Source organism: Alosa sapidissima, chromosome 17 (assembly GCF_018492685.1).
Source record: "Alosa sapidissima isolate fAloSap1 chromosome 17, fAloSap1.pri, whole genome shotgun sequence".
Lineage (NCBI taxonomy): Eukaryota > Metazoa > Chordata > Actinopteri > Clupeiformes > Clupeidae > Alosa > Alosa sapidissima.
Genome location: NC_055973.1, coordinates 26,390,116 through 26,410,291, shown reverse-complemented (window position 1 = coordinate 26,410,291; position 20,176 = coordinate 26,390,116). Strand labels below are relative to the sequence as shown.

Here is a 20,176-nt window from a genome sequence, read left to right as displayed (position 1 = left end):
AACAACACTATGATTCTGTAGAGCTGTGTCTGTTTATTCTAGCATTCTCTGATGACAGCCATGAGATCAGTGAATTTACTTAAGACCATGTAAGTGCTGCCATCTGCTGGTTGTAGGCATAATTGTGAAGTACATAATTCAATTCTCTGACAAGTGGGTCGGTGAGACCCAGCGACCTGGATGTGTCATTGATTCAACAAGTCAGTTATGCACACAACACCATCTGTTGAGGCAACCTAGGTTCTGTTCAAAACTGTGGAAATGTGGGCTGGTTCACTAGATAGCACCACCAAGGTTCAAAGAATTCTGAACAAAACTGATTCAAGATCCAGTTCTATGTTGGTCAATCTCACTGCAGGAGTATTTTTTGAAAATGTGTGTTTGTGTAAATGAAGAATCTGTCAAATATTCAGAGGTCTACACATCAAAAATACAATACTTCATTTAGGCTATGCATTTACTACACATTCAAAAACAATACAAAATTTACAAAGCAGGAAAAACAATAATAATAAAAAAAACACTTTACATTCATTGCTATCTGAGAAACCTGTTCAGTCGATCAAAGATAATATGTAAAAGGACTCATCATGAACACCATGAAGGTTTGTCTGTACCATGCAAACTGAAATAATATCGTGAGATGAGGAAGAACTGATTCCAACACTGATGTCTGTTCTCTGATGTGTACCCAGTTCTCTGACCATCTGTGTGGTCACTTAGAAATAGAAGACGAATGAGCGGAACACGGCAGCTGTATCAATCTCTTCACCTCATCGTCAGGGTCATTGTCATGGTCACAGGGTTCTAACTGGGGGTTTGTGATTTGGCATTAATATGCCACAATGTAATTGCCCAAATGTATTTCAGTAGCATCTTCTTCACTTTCATTTTGAGCTTCTCAAAAAGGAACACAAGTAAGCAAAAGTATCCCATCTATCCAATGGGAAACCGCTACAGAGATTTACAGCCTGGCACTGACCTCATATTACCCAAGATAAGTACCACAGGGTCACAATTACACATCTCCCCTTTGTGTAATCACACATAATCACTGAACTCTTAGGCCTTTTGAACCTTTTGAACCCCCTGCATACCCAGCATGTCTACTGACTGGCTCACTGATGGGCAGTACTCTGGCCTGGACAAGGCGAGTTTGAGAGTAGAATCCGAGGACTGAAGTCTGGAGTCACAGCAGTGTCTGCACAACATGATGCAGTTCATCACTGTCGCCACCAGCATTAGGAATCCTGGAGGGAGATTATACCCAATAATTATGATTAACTATACGCCAAAAACATTCAAAAATGTGATCACAGTAAGTTGAGGCCATGCATACATTACATCTAATACAGTAGAACTTCATAAATTTTTCTTTATAATACTTACAACTACTATTTTAACTTAAACTAACGCGTTGAGTTAAAATTGTTTATTTTTGTCTCTCATCAATCTACACTCGATTCTTGAAATGTTGCTTCAGTATACTTTCCATTTCTCTTGATCATCGCACCAATTCAATTTAAAAAAAATAAATCAATTTATTTGTAAGGGACAGTGTGCAATTAAAACATAAATGTAAACATTTGATGCATTGCACCAGAGTTAGCCTTGGGCTAATTTACATCTGTGGTCCCACAGGAAACACAAATATAATATACAAGCACAAATACAAATACAACATTTTAAAAACAAAACATCGCTCAATAAGTAAAAAAAAAAAACATGTAGCAAATATCAATAAGTTACATTTGTTCCACAGGTACACATACAGTATACGCACACAACTCAACAGCCCCCATTCACACACGCACACACGCACACGCACACACGTGTGATTAACTAACATTGTGTGTGCACTGTTGAGAGATTTTTAAGTATTTTTTTTTAGATTAGTTTTAAAGCTACTGAACAAGCCACAGCATTTTATAGTGTCTGGGATGGTATTCCATTGGGTAATGGCATTGAGAGAGAAAGCCGCCTGTCCAAAGGCTGAAGAACGAAAGGGTACAGTGCAATTGTGTATGGAAGCTATTCTAGTTGACCTTGCAGAGTCAGCGGCACGGTAGGAGACAAATTGGCGCAGACAGGTAGGGGCCAAGCCTTTTAAATTTTTGTAACCTATGCACAGATTTGAAAATACTCTAAAAGTTCAAAGGTAAGTAGATTGCGTTTGAGTAGTATTTCACAATGATGATACCTTAATGGCTTTTTGTCAAATACTTTCAGAGCCTGTTTGTACAAAGATTCTAATGGCCTAATTGTTGTTGGACTGGCCTGCCCCCAACTGATTGGGCATGATCTGAAAGGGAAACCTCTGTCTACATAAGGTCTCACTGCTGATAATGCATATCAAAGAAAAAAACGTGCCCTGAGGTCTAAGGAACGGCCTGCAGAGTTCAAAGACAGGATTGTGTCAAGGCACAGATCTGGGACTACAGAATAATTCTGCTGCATTGAAGAGCACAAAGGCTTCCATAGCTCTTAAAATAAAAAAAACTTTTGGAACAACCAGGACATTCCCTAAAGCTGATTGCCTGGCCAAACTGAACAATAAAAAAAGAAGGGCCATGAGAGATTCTGGAAACTTCCAGAAGGGCAACCATCACTGCCACACTCCACTGTTCAGGACTTCATAGCAGAGTGGCCAGATAGAGGCAGAGGAAAGACTGCTTGGGCTTTGCAAAGAAGGACCACAAATGCTGTCTGGGACTGGATCCTCAGAGAAACAAGGCTCTCTGCTCTAATGAACTAAGCTCATGAACTGGCCTCAATTCTAAGCATCACGTCTGGAGGAAACCGGGCAACGCTCATCCTACTACCTAATCATTTTCATTTTAAAATTAAATATATATATATATATATATATATATATGTATTTAAAAAAGCTTCAGAACCCCTATTTAATTTTGTAGTTATGGGTTTTTGAGTGTAGATTAATGAGGGGTGAAATTAATTTAAACTATTTTAGCATAAGGCAGCAACATAACCAAAAAAAGGCGATCTAAATATTTCCTGAATGCACTGTATCAACTCTTTCAATTTAAATATGCATCTTACCAGAGTAAACGGTGCTGGGTGCCATGTCCAGCAATACGTATCCTTTGGTAAACATTGCTCCCAGTCCCACGATTAAGATTGGGTACACCGTGAAAGTGTAGTGGATATAATTCATGAACACAAAGGTCTCAAGGATAAACCTGAAGAAAGTACAGGGGGTGTTTACTCTCTTTCATTTCAAGGTAGGCTTTATCCGGCACTATACATTCTATGGTACAAGTAAACACCTGTATGTATGAATCGAATACTGTGTATATTCAACGTTTGGATTCCAAATTGAAAAACATTAATGCTACAATGACATTTTACAGTGGAATCACACTTAGATGAATGGCATGATACTCAAAACAGTGATGAAAAGGTTTTGAGCAGGACCTTCATATAGCCACCCACCCACACACACACACACACACACACACACACACACACACACACACACACAGTCTTTACCATAGAAGCATGGCCAGGAAGAGTAGTGTGAGTACCACACAGCTGACGATTGGATCTTGCAGGCCAACGGTGTACTTCAGGACGACACCCAGATTAATCAGAGCATCAATTAAGCTCCACCAAGCTGACAGGGCCAAGCTGTTTTGTGTCTGCAATACAGAAAACACAGAGAGAGAAAGAGAGAGAGCGAGAGAGAGAGAGGGAGGGAGAGAGAGGGAGGGAGTCATTTCAGGTTACAACATGACCCCAAGTAGTGTGTGAGGGCTTTCAATATAACCATTGGTTTGCCTTTTCAGCAGCCTCAGCAGCTTTTACAACTCCTTTCAGTGACTGTGGCTGAGTTTGCTACAATCAGGGGCGTAGCCAGGATTATTTTATGGGGGGGGGGGTGGCACTTGGGAATCAAAACTACTATTTGAAAACTACTCAAAAAGTTTTGAAGATTAGGAAAGCCTATTTTAATAATGGCAATAAATTGTGCAAAGCCAACACTGATACACAGGTCAGTTTGTTGGCCACTCCAACATATTTTCCATAAATAGGTCAATGCCAATAAAAAATATTATGATAATGCACCTTACTTAATCAGTTTTATTCAAATTATGTTAACTCATGTTAAGAACAATAATAAATACTACAAATATTGTATGTATATATTTGATCTCATACTGATGGTCAAACTATATTTCTTTCTGATATCCACTCCAAGTACTTGGCTGTAAGTAACATGGCTCTGAATTAAGAAATTAACCCTTAGAACCCTAGACTGTTTTAAGGGCTTTTTCACTACCTTAGAAACATTTATCCTGGTCAATGTAAGTGCCATACACACATGCTATATATTGTTTTTTAACAGAGTCTAGGCTACCCAGATCTGCCACTATTTCATGTATTAATACTTGCATTGATTTCATTTTGATTTTTAAATCATAAAAATACAAATAGTGTATTATAAAAATTCTTATATTTTGACATGTATCTCACCACTGCAAGCTGGCACATGTTTGCATAGGGCAGACTGTTCTGAATCTGGCAATATCATTGCCATGGTGGAGGGATTCTCTGGGGCTGAGCAAATGTGAAAAATATGTGGTGTGTGCCTTATGGAAATAAATGCCATTTTTTTTTTATTTAGCCCTATGGCTACTCTACTTTTGGCCATTCTCACTACCTTTAGTTATAAGCAGTTATCCTGGTCATTATAAGTGCCATTGACACAGCAATGAAAAAAGCCCTTTCTGCGCTCCATATCTGTGACACGAACTGATCTGACCTGACTGAACCCGAGTTTGCATGTTCTGTGTGAACACTCATGATGATTCTAAAACAACTTTTTACTGCATTGTCATGAACAAAGTGAAGGCAAAAAGGTGTTTCTTTGTCGAATAAATTGGGATGCAATGTGAGTCTCGAATTGGATGCCATGCAGGAATTTGCTAGGATCTCAAAACCGGATTATGAACATGCTTTGCCATAGAGAAACACATGATAGCGTTGGATTATGAACATGCTTTGCCACCACAACACACAAAAACGTGGGGTAGGCCTAAGTCGAGCTATATGAAGTTATTATTTTGATGTCATTTCGTCTGTTTTATAACCCAGACGGATGCACTTGGTATCAAATGATAGCTCTGTGTCTCCTCTTTCACCTGACATGCGTGCCATATCTATCCGACCACGGGTTCGTGAGTAGGGCCTAATTCAAACGAGAGTAATGGGTGTGCAGCGTTGGTTTTTGTACATTATTTTATTTTGCAGTCACGTTGTCTGTTTTTATAGCCCAGAAGGAACGATATACGTGGTACCAATAGATAGCCCTGTGTCTCCTCTTTCTTCTGAAATGCTTGCCATATCTATGCGATCACGGGTTCGCGAGTAATTCAAACGAGAGTAATGGGTGCGCAGGTGAACTGTAAATATTTAAATTTTATTTAATTACATGATATTTATTTTTATTTTCATACTTGATCGCACAGACAAGTGTTTAGTCTCGTTGGAAAGCCCCACTTCTGCTCTGTCACGCAATTAAGAGCAGAAGCAGACTGCGATGAACAGTTTCGGAGCAATGTAACAAAGAATTCAGGCAAAGCAGCCTGCCTCTGCCTGACCAGCTATGGCAAGAACCACACGCAGTCAGCAAATTATGTATTTATAAAGTAGCCTAGGCTAGGCCCTATTATCCTACCTGGAGCCATCTGGAGATATGTGCCTAATATGCTTGCATTTCACCCGAATTGTATCGAAATATTCTTGTAACAGCGTTCCCGTGGGCATCCGATTCTTTTTGATCAGCCCCACACATCAATGTCAGAGCCTAGGCTACCTAACAAGGACAGCCCAACGCAGCTCACTTGGCTATGATTCGTGACACATTCTAACATCTTATTAGCATTAATGTTCCAACTCATCAACTCACCTGTTACTGAGGTTAAGTAGTAGGCTAGCCTAGTCTACTGTCAAGTGTTTTTAACAGATGACTTGAATTGTCCCGCTGCTTCTGCTGCTGCACTAGGCCTACTCATGATGTGATCAGAACCGTAGGCTACACTTCCTGACTGGGCCAATGGTCGTAGATAGAGTGAAGTAATTGGTTCAGTCCCTGCTTTGCAAACGGCAACAATTCTTTTTTTTTTTTTTACTTTTCACTGAACGGAGCTGGGGGGGCCAGCAGGGTGGCCAAGCTTTGACCAGTGGTGGCCGTGGCCCCCCCTGGCCACCACGTAGCTCCGCCCCTGGCCTACAAAGCCTAACACCTATCTCCACTGGTCTTGTGTGTACTTGCCAGCCGTGTTCCCTAACTTCTGCTACCAGTTTTGCATAGGCTAAGCAAAGCAAAGGCTTCCTCCATCAGATCTTTAAAGGGAATAGTTAGCTTGATAAAGTAAACAATGCACTGACTCTACCACACTCTAAATGCAACGCCATGTCTGGTCTCAAAGCAATCATAACAATACACTGTGGAACTTGCTATATCCTTCTCTTATCCACCAGGAGTGTTTGGTCCTGTGCTAAGCCCCATCTTCCTATATTGCTTGTATTTGCTGGATGGCTACTTTTCTGTCCCTCTCGCATAAACAAATATTCTACATCCCTGTCACTTGCCGGCAAAGAATAAACCTCAACTCTGTTGTTCTCAAGCAAACACATCAGTGATTTTAAAACCTGATTATCTCTAGGTGGAGCGACTCTGGTTAAGATTAGTTTTACAACCATGACAACGTTAGACTTCTGCAAGTTTTTATCAGCGAGTAATATTGAAGGCAGAGATTGATAAGTTTGATTGAGTGTAATGCTCTGTGCTGTTGAGGTGCTCATGAGGACCCAGGTTCGAATCCGACCTGCGGTCATTTCCCAATCCCACCCCATCTCTCTCTCTCCCTCCTGTCAAAACTTCACTGTCAAATAAAACACAAAAATATATAATATATATTACTAATAGATGAAACTGGATGTGGCTGCTGGATACATACTGCGTAGTAGGTGAACCAGGCAAGCTTTGAGGAGGTGGTATGGAGCCACGGTCTGTAACGCTGCAAGTTGTTGTAAGAAACAGACAGCATGTAAAAGCCTAGCATGGGTGGGAACATCCTCAGGCAGAGGGCTTGCAGAATCTCTCTGTGGAATACATAATTATGAATGAATACATTATTAATTGATGAGAGAAGAATGAATCACAAGAAGCATCATTACGGTAACTTGTTTAAACTAACCAATTCAATTGAACTCATAGGTGAAGAAGGGAACAGAAAGATGTGTGAATGGAACGGCTAAGACCAGTATGTTCAGTATGTTCAGCTTTCAGTGCAGAGAGAAGAGCTGGATTTAGCATTCTGCTTTTTTGGTACATAGTCAAGTGATGGGAAAGGAAGCCAATGAACTCAGGCTTACCCTCGATCCCAAAGAAAGAGTCCACCTATGTGTGTGACACAGATCACAGGCCAAGTCAAATAGAACCGGGGAGGGTGGACCTCAGGGTTGCAGCAAACTGGGCCAAAGTCATTACTGGAATGAAATCACATTGCAGTATATCAAAACACTTTTCCTCTGTTCGAATCAGGCAATGGCTACGCTCAAAATATTTCTCATGCTAGCGTTTTTATTTGTTTGGGAACCCAGTGTCAACACAATAATTTTGATGATGAGCATATTTTTTTTTCAATAATTTAAAGTGAGTTAAGGTAAGATTAATTGTTTGCTACAAATATAATCATAAATATTTTTTGAATACACAAACCTTTTGAGGACCAGGAAAAGTGACAAATAGAGAACCACCATGCTGAAGATTGGAATGGCAATGTCCATGTAGCCTGCCCATCTGTCCATGCTAACCTCAATGGGAAAGGCATTGGACATATTCTCTTTAGTGGTCTCAAACATACCTAAAACAAACAACACAGAATAGAGACCATTGACTCCTCAAATACCTCTCTGAGCAAGACGAAAATAACCTCAGCAAATATTTACAATGTGCAATGTACAAAGGTATTTTGCAATATTGTGCATCTGGCATCTTGTAGTGTGATGTATTTGGCAGTTGACAGTTTCCTGGTTCACCTCTGGCAGAGAGTTCCCAAAGGGCATTCTGGGTATCAGGGCTGGTGTAGTTTTAGCAATAGCACTAAGCCACCAAACATATAAATCTTACAAATGTGATGGAGCATGTTAAAGCAACACAATGTAATTCCTTAAAATAGTGGCCACAAACTTATTTTGATGCCACACTGATTTACAATCGAGAAAGGATTCTCATTGCCAATGCGAGCCCCGAATGTCTCGTATATCGCGTTTGGCATTTTTTGATGAATTGAGTACCCCCTTAAATGGGTACCCAGTGTGTTGCAAACTGATGAAATGGGGAAATCCCTGAAACAAATGCCCATGATAATTGCAAGGGCTTTTCAAAGATCCTTCAGCTTTGTGAATTGTTTTAGATAATAATTATATTGTATTGGTTTATTTCAAGTCTTGATTATTTATTTTCCTCCTCCATTGTTTTGATGATCTGATGGACTACACTATGTGCTGAAACAGGTCTGGGGAGTAAAACATGTATTGAACCTCCCATCTCCCTTTAGAGAGAATTAAACCACACTTAAACTTTGTATTCATCTTCATTCGCTTGCTAATGTCATTTTTAAAACAACTTACAGATGTGCCAGCGTTGTTCTCTGATCACTATTTAGCATTTTATACCACATATTCGCTCAAGCATACCAGGTCTGATGCACTCAGTGAGACCTGATCAGAATATTAGGCTTTGATGCCTGACACAATATGATGCGATCTGGGAAAACCCTTCACATGGTGCAATTTTATTTTATGATTCTGATACCATCCTAGCAACATCCAAGATTCTGGGAGGATGGTATCCAAGATTTTGCTAGGGTACAGTGTCCAGAATGTTGGTAGGATGGTATCAAAATCTTAACTTGATGACATTTCACCAGAGAGGGCAGGGATGGATTACTGCACAGGCCTACCGGGCCCAGGCCCAGGGGCCCAAGGGGTCAGGGGGCCCTGAAGCCCAAGCCTTTGCATAGAATCATTGCCTCCATATCAACAAATCAGGATGTAGGCTATGAATCTGATTGAATTTAGTATTGGCCATCCCCAAAATGCACCAGTATACAGGAAATCACATCAAACAAATTAAACATTTTCTGGGGGAGGACCCCCAAACCTCCCCTCCCACATATACGAAAAATGTGGGGGGCCCTTAATACATCTGGGCCCAGGGGCCTGAAAGTTCATAATCCGCCCATGAGAGAGGGTTGAAACGGAGTAAAAATCAAGAATGTTTAAGTCCACCATGTGAAAGGTTTTCCTAGATCGCATCACACATTTACTAACATCTGTCACGGATCTGCCGGGCTCCTCCTCCTTGTTGCTCATTTCCTGTCTTGCGTCTCCTCTACAGGTGGGCCAAGCACAGGTGTGGCGCGACGCGTGTGATTACTTCCTGGATCTTGGGCTTTAAGAACTCTCCAGACCTGATTGTGGAGGCCGCCGCTTATCCTCCTCTCCTGCACCATTGTGGCTATTTGTTTCTTTACGCACGACACCTTAATTCTCATATCGCATACACTTTTATTTCCCAACCTATCATTTACACTGACTTTACTTAACCTACGTTGTTAATCCTTTAACTTAAATAAATACATATTTTTATACGACAAAATCCGTGTGGTCTTCTCTGGTTACATAGCCTAGTAGGCAGAATGTAACAGATTGGGTGCTCTCGTCCGGGATATGAAACGATATTGGTAAATATGCATTTTTTCTTTAATGCTTATTACTGCGTTTTGTATAGCCTAGGCGTTGGAAATTGTTAAAACACTTAAAATATATTAGATCCATGTTGTTCAGTTGCGTCTGATTTGGAAAGCGCTGTATACCGAGCCTGCAAAGATCCGATACAAGTTCATTCTTTAAATGCGTGGCTTTGAATCATTGGGAAGACGCATGTGGATTAGTTTAAAGTTAATTGTTTTCGGAAGTTTTGTTAGGTTCGTTGTTGGTGCGTGAGACGGGGAAGAATTTGTTAACGAGTGCCTGGCTGTTGATTGAGCCAGGTCGAAGAATCTGCGGTGGGCCATTGTTTGGTAAGTGAGGGCCTGCGCTGCGTACAAGATTTGAGTTTATTGATAACGTTTTGGATAACTACTCCACGACGGTGCCCTCTGCCCAGGATTGCACAAAAACAATAAACTAAAATAACAAACAAGCCATAAAGGCTTGGCGAGCACTCACAAAGCTCCGATAATTACGTTTTTATCAGAGCTTTGGGAGTGCTCGCCAAGCCTTTATGGCTTGTCCTGGGCAGAGGGCACCGTCGTGGAGGGCTACTTTAACGGCACATAGTCGGGGAAGTATAGGCGCCGCTGATATTGTGTAATAAAGAGCTCTGTCCTCGGGGTTTGCATGAAGGGGATCTGTTTTGCTGGGCAGCTCCTTTTGTCTCGTCTTGATGCGCAGTGTTGTGACCACACTTAAATTAGAAAATGTGAGCTCGTTTATCGTTTGTATTTGATGTCTGTAGGTTGTAGAACTCATTTGTATGGCTAGTTTGGAGGATTTTTTTCTCAGCTCCATCTGTTGAGGTTTTGAATAGTTTAAAGAAGGATCAGTTGCGTCAAGTTTGCGAACATTATAATTTTGACTTGGGTTTACCCAGAACAGCGAAGTTGGCCCAGATAAGATCAGTTCAGGCAGAATTGGTTATTAGGAATATTCTTCCATCACCAGCATCTCTAATCATGGAGGAGTTAGAGTTAGGAGAAGCAACGTCGACACCTCTTTCGACAGTTTTCCAAAATGTCACTTACTTTTGAGCAACAAAAAGTGCTTAGGGACCGTTCGTTATTTATAAACGGGGCCACCGGAGGAAAATAGGGGAGGGTCATGTCTTTTTATTCTTTGTTGAGGGGAGGGTTACCTAACTTTTTTTTATCTAGGAGGGGGGGGGGGGGGTCACCCATCTTTTGTATTAGGTTAATAAAAACAGCAAAAAATCAAAGTGGCTTGTTTTCTGTCGCCATATAACGTTCTCTTTCGTTCCATAGCTCTGTCAACATTGAACAATGAAAATAAGGGAGATTTCCCGGGTTTCTGACGCAAAATACGGAAAATGTCAACATCCGTCCCCATTAACGTTGGAAGGGTTGGAACAACAAAGTAGCCTACTTTATTCACGCCTAACAGCCTATATCCATTTGGTCAACTTTATCCAGCCATAAAAAAACTAAATTTAACTTTGGTTTACTTGTAGTTTACTGTGTAGCCTATCCTAACTTTAAACAGTGTGCATGCTTATAAAGCATACTTGTGCTTCATTCATCCACACATCCAGCTCCTAACGTTTTGACAAGCATTTCTACCAATTGACCTTGTTCCTGTCCATCTCTAGCTTTGCTGTCTCCATCCTTTCTGTTTTTGTTGTTTGCAAAAAAATATATAGTAGGCCCTATTTATTAGTAACCAGCAACAAGTGCAATTTGTTAATCGCTGTCATTCTCTCTCCTGCCAACAAAAATGTGTTACGTTCCAAGTAGCAGTGCGTAATTCTGCTTCATAAAGTTGAACAAATTGGTCATATAAATAGCCAGTTTATGGTCTACAGTGTAGAGTTGGTTAGTTATGGAAGGCCAACTTGGAGTGAATATACAGGGGGATTTCTTTGGCTCTTAGACTGGCAGGTGCGCACGAAGACATAGCCTACGGCCGAACACCGCAAGCGCCAATGAATCGTGCTCTCACGACAACCACGTCGTTAACTTAAATAGGCCTACTGTAGGTTAACATCACTCTGAGTTCGCATTCAAGCAAGCAAAACGATGATTTGAATACATCTGTTTCTCTGGAAGGGCAAGGGTAACAACAGGACAACACAGAGACAGGCCAGAATGCAGGACTAATGTTATGAGAGTATTACAGTAATATGGGCTATTCTACGGGAAAATATTAAAACGGCAAGACAGCGGGGAAAAGTTAAAATGATAGGCCTAAACCCGGAAAAAGTTGGCATGTTAGGTATTTTTCGGTCCCTGTGATTATTTGTGAAATTGTGCAAACTGCCTTTTCAAGTCATTTGAGAAGGAAGGAGTGTAGCAAGCTCCCAAATTGACGCTCGTCTGAGAAACTGAGTTTTGTATAATGTTCAGCTTCGGCAGCTTTAATGACTGAGGAAGCCTAGAGACGAGTCCATAGCAACAAGTTCATGTGTTGAATTTGTTATTACCCGGTGTGCTTTGTTGAATGGTCTCAATGTTTTATTGTTTTATTTCATGTGAATACTTACTAGAGGAGTAACTTATTTCAAGTAGGCTAATGCAGTTGCAGGAAGTGTGCATTTAGTTTCCATGCTTATTGTGTTTCCACAACAATGTTAGTGAGTAAATCTACTGAAATGGCCACCATCTTGGTGAAGTGTGATATGTAAGATCAGAAAGCAGAGGGTGAGTTTAGAACGATAGCTTAATTGACGTGTTTTCATAGCGCTTTTCAGGGTGGGTGGAAGGTATCGACAATTGGCCGGGGAGGGTCATGTCTGTTTTGAGAAGACTGTTGGTGGGTCATTGAACATTTTCCTGCATGCAGGGGAGGGTCATGCAACTTGATTGAAGCACTCAAAATCCCTCCGGTGACCCCGTTTATAAATAACGAACGGTCCCTTATAGAAATGCAACAGAAAGAAAAGGAAGCTGAACGGCGAGAGAAGCTGAGCGTCAGTTAGAAATGGAAAGAATAGGAATGAACGTGATGTGGCTTTAGAACGGCTAAAACTGGTCGCAGAAGGTAAGCTTTTACTTGACGGTGATGGTACTGCTCCTAGAGGGCCTGCGTCCTCCTGATATATCCAACATGGTTAAGTTGCTCCCGAAGTTTAACGAGAGAGACCCAGATATTTTCTTTTCTTTATTTGACAGTGTGCCTGATGACCGTGGCTGGTCTGACTCGGAGATAACGTTGCTACTCCAAAGTGTTCTTGTAGGTAGAGCACAAGAAGCTTTTATTGCATTGCCGGTGGCAGACAGGAAAAAATATATGACGGTAAAATATATAGTGCTTAAAGTTTACGAGTTAGTTCCTGAAGCTTATCGTTTGCGGTTTCGCAGCTGGAGAAAGGGAGAGAAACAGACTTACACAGAGGTAGCGAGAGAGCTGAACAGCCACTTTAATCGTTGGTGCTCTGCAGTGGGAGTCGCTACATTTGAAGAGTTGTCTAACTTGATTGTTTTAGAACAGTTTAAAAACATCCTCCCTGAGCGTATCGCTACTTATGTGTCTGAGCGTAAGATGAAAACAGCAGCGGAAGCCGCAGTCGTGGCTGATGAATTCGCTTTGACGCATAAGTATAGTTTAAAAGAACACAATTGCTGCATCTGGGCCAGGAGTAACTTCTAAAGTTGTGGTGGCTGAGGAGGCTAAACCTGTGGTGGTTGTGACATCATCTCAGCGATCAGGCCTGAGCTCTGCTGGGCCTAGTGAGAGCAACAGTAGGGCTGATTCAGTTGAAGCCTGTGGTAATGGCTACTTTCCTTTTATCACAGACGGCTTAGTTTCACTGGTGGGTAGTTCTGTCCAGGTGCCAGTTAAAATACTTAGGGACACAGGGGCTTCTGAGTCTTTTATCCTGGAGGCTGTCTTGCCTTTCTCTACTAGCTCTAGCACGGGGAACAATGTCTTGGTGCGGGGGATTGGATTGCAGGTTGTCTCTGTTCCATTGCACAGGATCAATCTGCAGTCTGATTTGGTGCAGGGGGAAGTAACCATAGTCCGCCCTTCTTTGCCTGTAGAGGGTGTTCATCTCCTTTTGGGCAACAACCTAGCCGGAGAGCCTGTCTGGCGTGATATACCGCCCCCTGTTGTTAATAATTCTCCCTCTATTTCAGCTGACAGTGATGTTAGCCATCAGAATTTGTCTGTCTTTACAGCTTGTGCAGTGACACGGGCTATGAGCCGTGCCTCTAATGATGTTTCTCAGACTGGTGAGTTAAAGTCTGTTGTTTTGCCTAATCTACCTCTCTCTCTGTCTCATAATGATTTTGTTTCAGCTCAAAAGGAAGATGCAACATTAAAAGATCTGTTCGTTGGGGTTTTACCACCGTTGCGCAATGCAGCAAGGGGGTATTTTGTTCAGGAGGGGTTGTTGATCCGGAAGTGGTCTTCCCACACTGACGAGGGGGTTGAGGACCCAGTGTTTCAAGTGGTAGTGCCAGGTAAATTTAGAGAATTGGTTCTACAGACAGCTCATGGGGATGTAGCTGGGCACTTGGGTGTAAGAAAGACCTATGACCGTCTTATGAAGTACTTCTATTGGCCTCGCCTAAAGAAGGATGTGGCAGGCTTCATTAAGACGCGTCATGTATGCCAGTTAACGGGGAAACCTAATCAGGTGTTAAAGCCAGCTCCACTTTACCCTATTCCAGCTATAGGGAAACCATTTGAGCATTTGTTAATTGACTGTGTGGGACCATTGCCACCATCTAACTCAGGGTGTGGTTACATTCTGAAGGTGATGTGTCAGTCTACCCGATACCCTGCTGCCTACGCATTGCATACCATCTCCACTGGATCGGTGGTGAAAGCCCTTTCCCAGTTTATTTCTGTCTTTGGTAGCCCTCACACCATACAGAGTGATGGAGGCTCTAACCTTACATCACGCATGTTCAGGGAGGTGCTTGAGCAGATGCGTATGAAACATCAGCGTAATAGAGCTCATCACGCCCAGAGCCAAGGTGCTCTGGAGCGTTTTCATGATCTATTGAAGTCGCTTCACAGGGTTTATTGTGTTGAGCTTGATGGAGACTGGGAGGAAGGGCTCCCGTGGCTAATGTTGGCTGCACGAGAAGTAACCCAAGAGAGCATGGGATTCTCTCCTAATGATTTGGTCTTTTGGCCATAGGGTTCATGGGGCTCTAGCACTTTCGCAGGGGCAGCTGAAGTGTCCTGAGTCTCCGGTTAAGTTTTTGGACTATCTTAATGGTTTTCGACGTAGGTTGTTTCTAGCTGGGGAGATGGCGTCCGACAACCTGACTAGAACTCAACAGAAAATAAAGTGTGTGACCGTCGGGCTGAGCCAAGGGTGTTCAGTTCGGGTGATCAGGTTCTGGCATTACTGCCGATAGCCAATTCCCCTTTCCTTGCCAAATATACAGGACCCCATACGGTGATTCGGCAGGTGTCCGACCTGAATTATTTGCTTTCTACACCAAATCGTAGGCGTGCCACCCAGCTATGTCCCATACATCTTTTGAAGCCCTATTACAGCAGGTCTTCAGTCTTTGAAAATCGTGCTGATGAACATGCAATTTTAACCTACTTTGAGAATGAAAAGGAAGGCCAATCGTAATGACTCACGTCAAGGCATTCTGAATATTTAGATGTTTAAAGACCGTGTAAGGAGAACCAGGCGCGCCTGCAGGTGTACGTCCGTACACACTGTGCGTACCATCAGGCTACTCAACAGCGAGAGAAAATTTCCCTTGTGTGTGTGTGTATTCACACCAAATTGGCCTACCATACCTTCCCAACTATGTACAGTATCCCATTAGCTGCATGCCATCAGGCTATTTACCATTTTCTATTACGTAAAGTTAGTGTAAACATTATGTTTGAGCAGGAGAGAGAATACGCATGCAGCCACGCAATAGGTACTTGTTGTTTTCTTTTACTCGGCTATCTATATGGTTATCAGCACACAATGTTGAGCTAATTCACGAACTCAATACTCATCATGGATATCACAAGTTTTAAACAACGAAAACAGAAAGGATGGAGGCAGCAACGCTAGGAGTTATTCCAGATGGACAAGAACAAGGTAGGCAATTGGTGTGCTTGTCAGAACGTTAGACTGCACTAAAGCCAGACGTCACGTTACGCTAGAACAAAACTAAAGGTAACTTTAGCCTGTATAGGGCTGTATCAAGTTGTCCAAATGAATAGGTCATTGTAGACGTTGTCGTTGTATTATTGCATGTGGATGTTGTTATGCTATGTAGGCTACTTTTTTGCTGACTGACCAATGCACGGACCTAAAACGGACAAATATTGTTCACGAGTGAATTATTTTTTTTTGCGGGGGTGGGTGGGTGGGTGTGCGTGCGTACCATAGCATTAATTCCTGCAGGCGCCCCTGAGGAGAACGTCTCTTCTGCCAAAGTGCACCACATACAACACCCCAAATATCACATTAAAATAGCCTGTAGAATAAACATCATCATGCACCTCTGTCGTGCACTTGACAGGTGTGAGCGTTTGTCTCGGGATAAACATTTCGGACGTCATCCCCTTCAATTAATGGGCTATGGGTGCCTTGAAAGCAATGCATTTGGGTTGTATATCACGAACTTTTGCCCAAAGAAAAAGTTCCATTCTGTCAAAATCAAGCCCAACATGCATTGCTTGGAAGCCCCCTCAAACGAGGTCAGGTTTACCATATTTACTGCGCATGTGATTCAATAGTAAATCACGACATATTGAAACTGAGCTGATCGAAATGTCCTCCTGGGTTGCGGGAGATGATGACACACTGAAGAGTTTCCACTTCTTGTCCCTGCTCTGCCCTTTTTTTTTCTCTAAATAAACTTCTAATATCCATTTGTCCTTATACACGTATTTCGCTAAGGCTAGTTAGTAGAAGCACGAAACAGCAATGCGTAATAGCGTAGAGGAGAATTGAAATTGCAACATTTTGCAACAAATGATTCTAAACCTGCCCAGATCACGTCAGATTGTCTTGCGCTGCTGTTAATGCACACAATGGACACAATTCATTCACGATTAGAGTTTTTGTTGTTGTTGACGGCCCATAGATCCGGGGCTATAGCCCCGAATGCCCAGGTCTAACGACGCCACTGGTCAGATCTCTTCCTTTTCTCTTGACTATCGTGTCTGATATCACATTGTGACTGTGGTTTCTTTGTCCAACATCTTTTCATATCCATATAGCTCAGGAGGTCAGATGTGCCCTTCATGCATGCACTTCTTCATATGTGTCATGAGAATACTTCACCTAGCTCCATTTTGAACATCCATAGTAACTCCACCGATACAATCAGGATGCTGATCAGTTAAACCGCTATTGGTATTGAGGGGTGACAACATGCAGCACTCTGGACCAGGGAACCATGAGCCATATTTATGTTCTCTGCATAGATGTGTAAGCATACTAATGAAAGCAGGGATAGAGATGGCCCATGTGTCTATAGTGCTCTTGTCCAATGTACTGGATGCACTTGATGCATATACTAACTGCAAAATACCCTGATAATAAGCTGGGCAAAGAGCTTGTCATGCCACACAGGATAAGCAGTGTGGAGGTCACTTCCTTCTTCCAAACACATATAGGCTGAATCCCAAGACCCCCTAAGTTGTGAACCCTCAAAAACAGAACTGACATGAATCAATTTCACGTTTGGTCTGATGGCAGTTAAGTCTTTGAGGGTTCAGGGCTGAGGGAGGGATATTGAGATTCACCCAGTACTTACAATTGAAATATGTAGAAAAAGGAAACCAAACAGAGCCACAAAAGGGCATCAGAGAGGAAGGACAAGTGAAGTGAAAGAGGAGCTAGAGCTGTACAGAAACCAAGAATACTAAAAGTTGAAAGCAGTGTTTCCAATGCACTAGGGCTGTGTACAAGGGCAAACATGTAATGTTAATTTGCATGTGTCATGTAGTGCTGAAATGGCCATTTAGTGTACCCATGTGTTTTACTTAATCAGCTTCAGTTTATTTGGACACATTCACCACAGGTCTCTATACTATATTTCAATACGTGTGTTTGGTTATTAGTGATGTGATGTGTGACAAAGCGAGATATGATGGATGAAATATGTGTATTTAGCATATTTCAACTATAGTATGTGTTGTTATTTTGTTTAAAACAATTACAACCTAATACTTTTATCAAAGTAATTGTTTTAATATATCTTGTTTTTGCTTCTAATCAAAAGTGCACACAGGGGTCACATTTGACATATGTCTGTAAGCTTGATTTAGTAATAGAAAAACTATTTGTTATTATTTGAAGTAATCAAAAAGATTTTTACTGAACAACTGTAAAATGAACTGCAATATTCAATGATACAAACATTATTTCACTAGATATAACAAAGGAATGCCCAGCTATGTATGAAAAAGCATGGGAAATTAATGCGGGTAATTTTTGACCCATGTCTGAAAACTGGACGAAGTAATGAAAAAACTGTGTTGTTGTTAATGTAAAAAAGGAAAAAGTTAAAAATTATGATTTGTAATAATCAAAAACAAGATATTACATTTATATCTGGAATATTGACTGATGAAATAAATAAATTCCTAAAATATTGCAAATATAAACACATGTATGCATGAATAACCATAGGAAATGAATGCGGGTCATTTTTGACCCATGTCTGAAAACTGGACGAAGTAATGAAAAAACTGTGTTGTTGTTAATGTAAAAAAGGAAAAAGTTAAAAATTATGATTTGTAATAATCAAAAACAAGATATTACATTTATATCTGGAATATTGACTGATGAAATAAATAAATTCCTAAAATATTGCAAATATAAACACATGTATGCATGAATAACCATAGGAAATGAATGCGGGTCATTTTTGACCCATGTCTGAAAACTGGACGAAGTAATGAAAAAACTGTGTTGTTGTTAATGTAAAAAAGGAAAAAGTTAAAAATTATGATTTGTAATAATCAAAAACAAGATATTACATTTATATCTGGAATATTGACTGATGAAATAAATAAATTCCTAAAATATTGCAAATATAAACACATGTATGCATGAATAAGCATAGGAAATGAATGCGGGTCATTTTTGACCCATGTTGCGCATTGAAGGGGTAGTAATACATAAATGACTTTTTCTAAAAAATAAAGAATGGAAAAATGAAAATAGAGATATGTAATGGTTAAAAAATGGTAAAAAAAATGGTAAAAAAATATTCAACATTTCAAGTCATCCGGGTCACTTTTGACCCAGGTTATGCATTAAAGGGTTAAACATAGCTTTCCAGGTACCGGGATTTGCTGGAGCCTTTGGTGTGAAGGAGGGTGGCTGGAGCTGCTAGAGGGTAGAGGGGCTGTGGACGAGTTTTTCCATCCAGCTCATGTATATGGGCTGTCAACACCCCTAGACCAAAGTTAAGTGCTCACTTTTAGAATTATTGGAAATTATAAAAAAAAAAAAACAAGTGTCATTTTTGGGTGTGGGGTTTTTGAAGGCTTGAGAGCAATTCACAAGTAAAGCCTCAGTCGCATAATACGGTGATACATAGCGGTTAGTTGCCCGTTGGAATTATTCTGAGGCGGTTATTTCGCCTGTAATCGCTGAATTGCATAACATTGCATGGTCTCTTTCTTGAGAGTTCCTCCAAGACGACATTTGCAGTGACTCACCTGGAGGGCTTGGTCCGTGGGCCCAGGAGATGAAGCCCAAAGATGCCGTGAAGCTGAGTATGGCTAGGCAGACACACGCCAAGTGCTTAAGGACCTGTCGCCCTTCTTTTGTGCCGAACCACATGTCGTATCCTGTCTCCATTTCAGCTGGTGGTGGATTCTTCTCTGCAAACTCATACATCCCACAAGAATATATACACCTGAACCTGTAGACTTTGACCTTTGCACCCGATGTGTTTTATAGGTCACAAATCTGTAAATGATTGCTTGGTCGGTAAGTGAGATAGAGGAAGAGAGAGAAATGGAGAGAGATTAGTCTTTTTACCGTGTGTGTGTGTGTGTGTACACACACTTGTCTGTATTCCTATTAAAATATTCTGATGAAACATGAGGCACAGAATTTGATTTAATTGTTTAGAGTTCAGAATTTGTTTAATTTGGTTTAATTATAACTTCTGCTTACCATACCTACATCAGTTCATTAGATTAGATTCAACTTTATTGCCATTGTGCAGAGTACAAGTACAGAGACAACGAAATGCAGTTCATAGTGTAATTACACTATGTAGCCTAACAAATGCAGTTCATAGTGTAATTACACTATGTAGCCTAACAAATGCAGTTCATGCATCATACATCATAATGAAAATGTTCCAAATAAGATGAATTCATACAACAAATCTGAGTAAATAAATGATAAAACACAATAAATCCAGGTTTGCTTTCATAATTTTATTAAAAACTTTTAAGGAAACATGGT

The 20,176-nt window shown here is 41.0% G+C and overlaps 1 protein-coding gene across 1 annotated transcript; it reads right to left on the bottom strand.

The window, feature by feature from the left end:
- Positions 1-439: 439 nt before the first annotated feature.
- Positions 440-19,612, bottom strand: LOC121687869. The gene is made up of 7 exons (XM_042067007.1): positions 19,417-19,612; positions 7,748-7,892; positions 7,402-7,515; positions 6,984-7,128; positions 3,511-3,659; positions 3,061-3,200; positions 440-1,250 (listed from the first exon to the last, which is right to left on the bottom strand). The coding sequence occupies exons 1-7, from the start codon at positions 19,595-19,597 to the stop codon at positions 1,063-1,065; spliced, it is 1,062 nt and encodes a 353-aa protein (XP_041922941.1). The 5' UTR covers positions 19,598-19,612; the 3' UTR covers positions 440-1,062.
- Between the last annotated feature and the right edge of the window lie 564 nt (positions 19,613-20,176).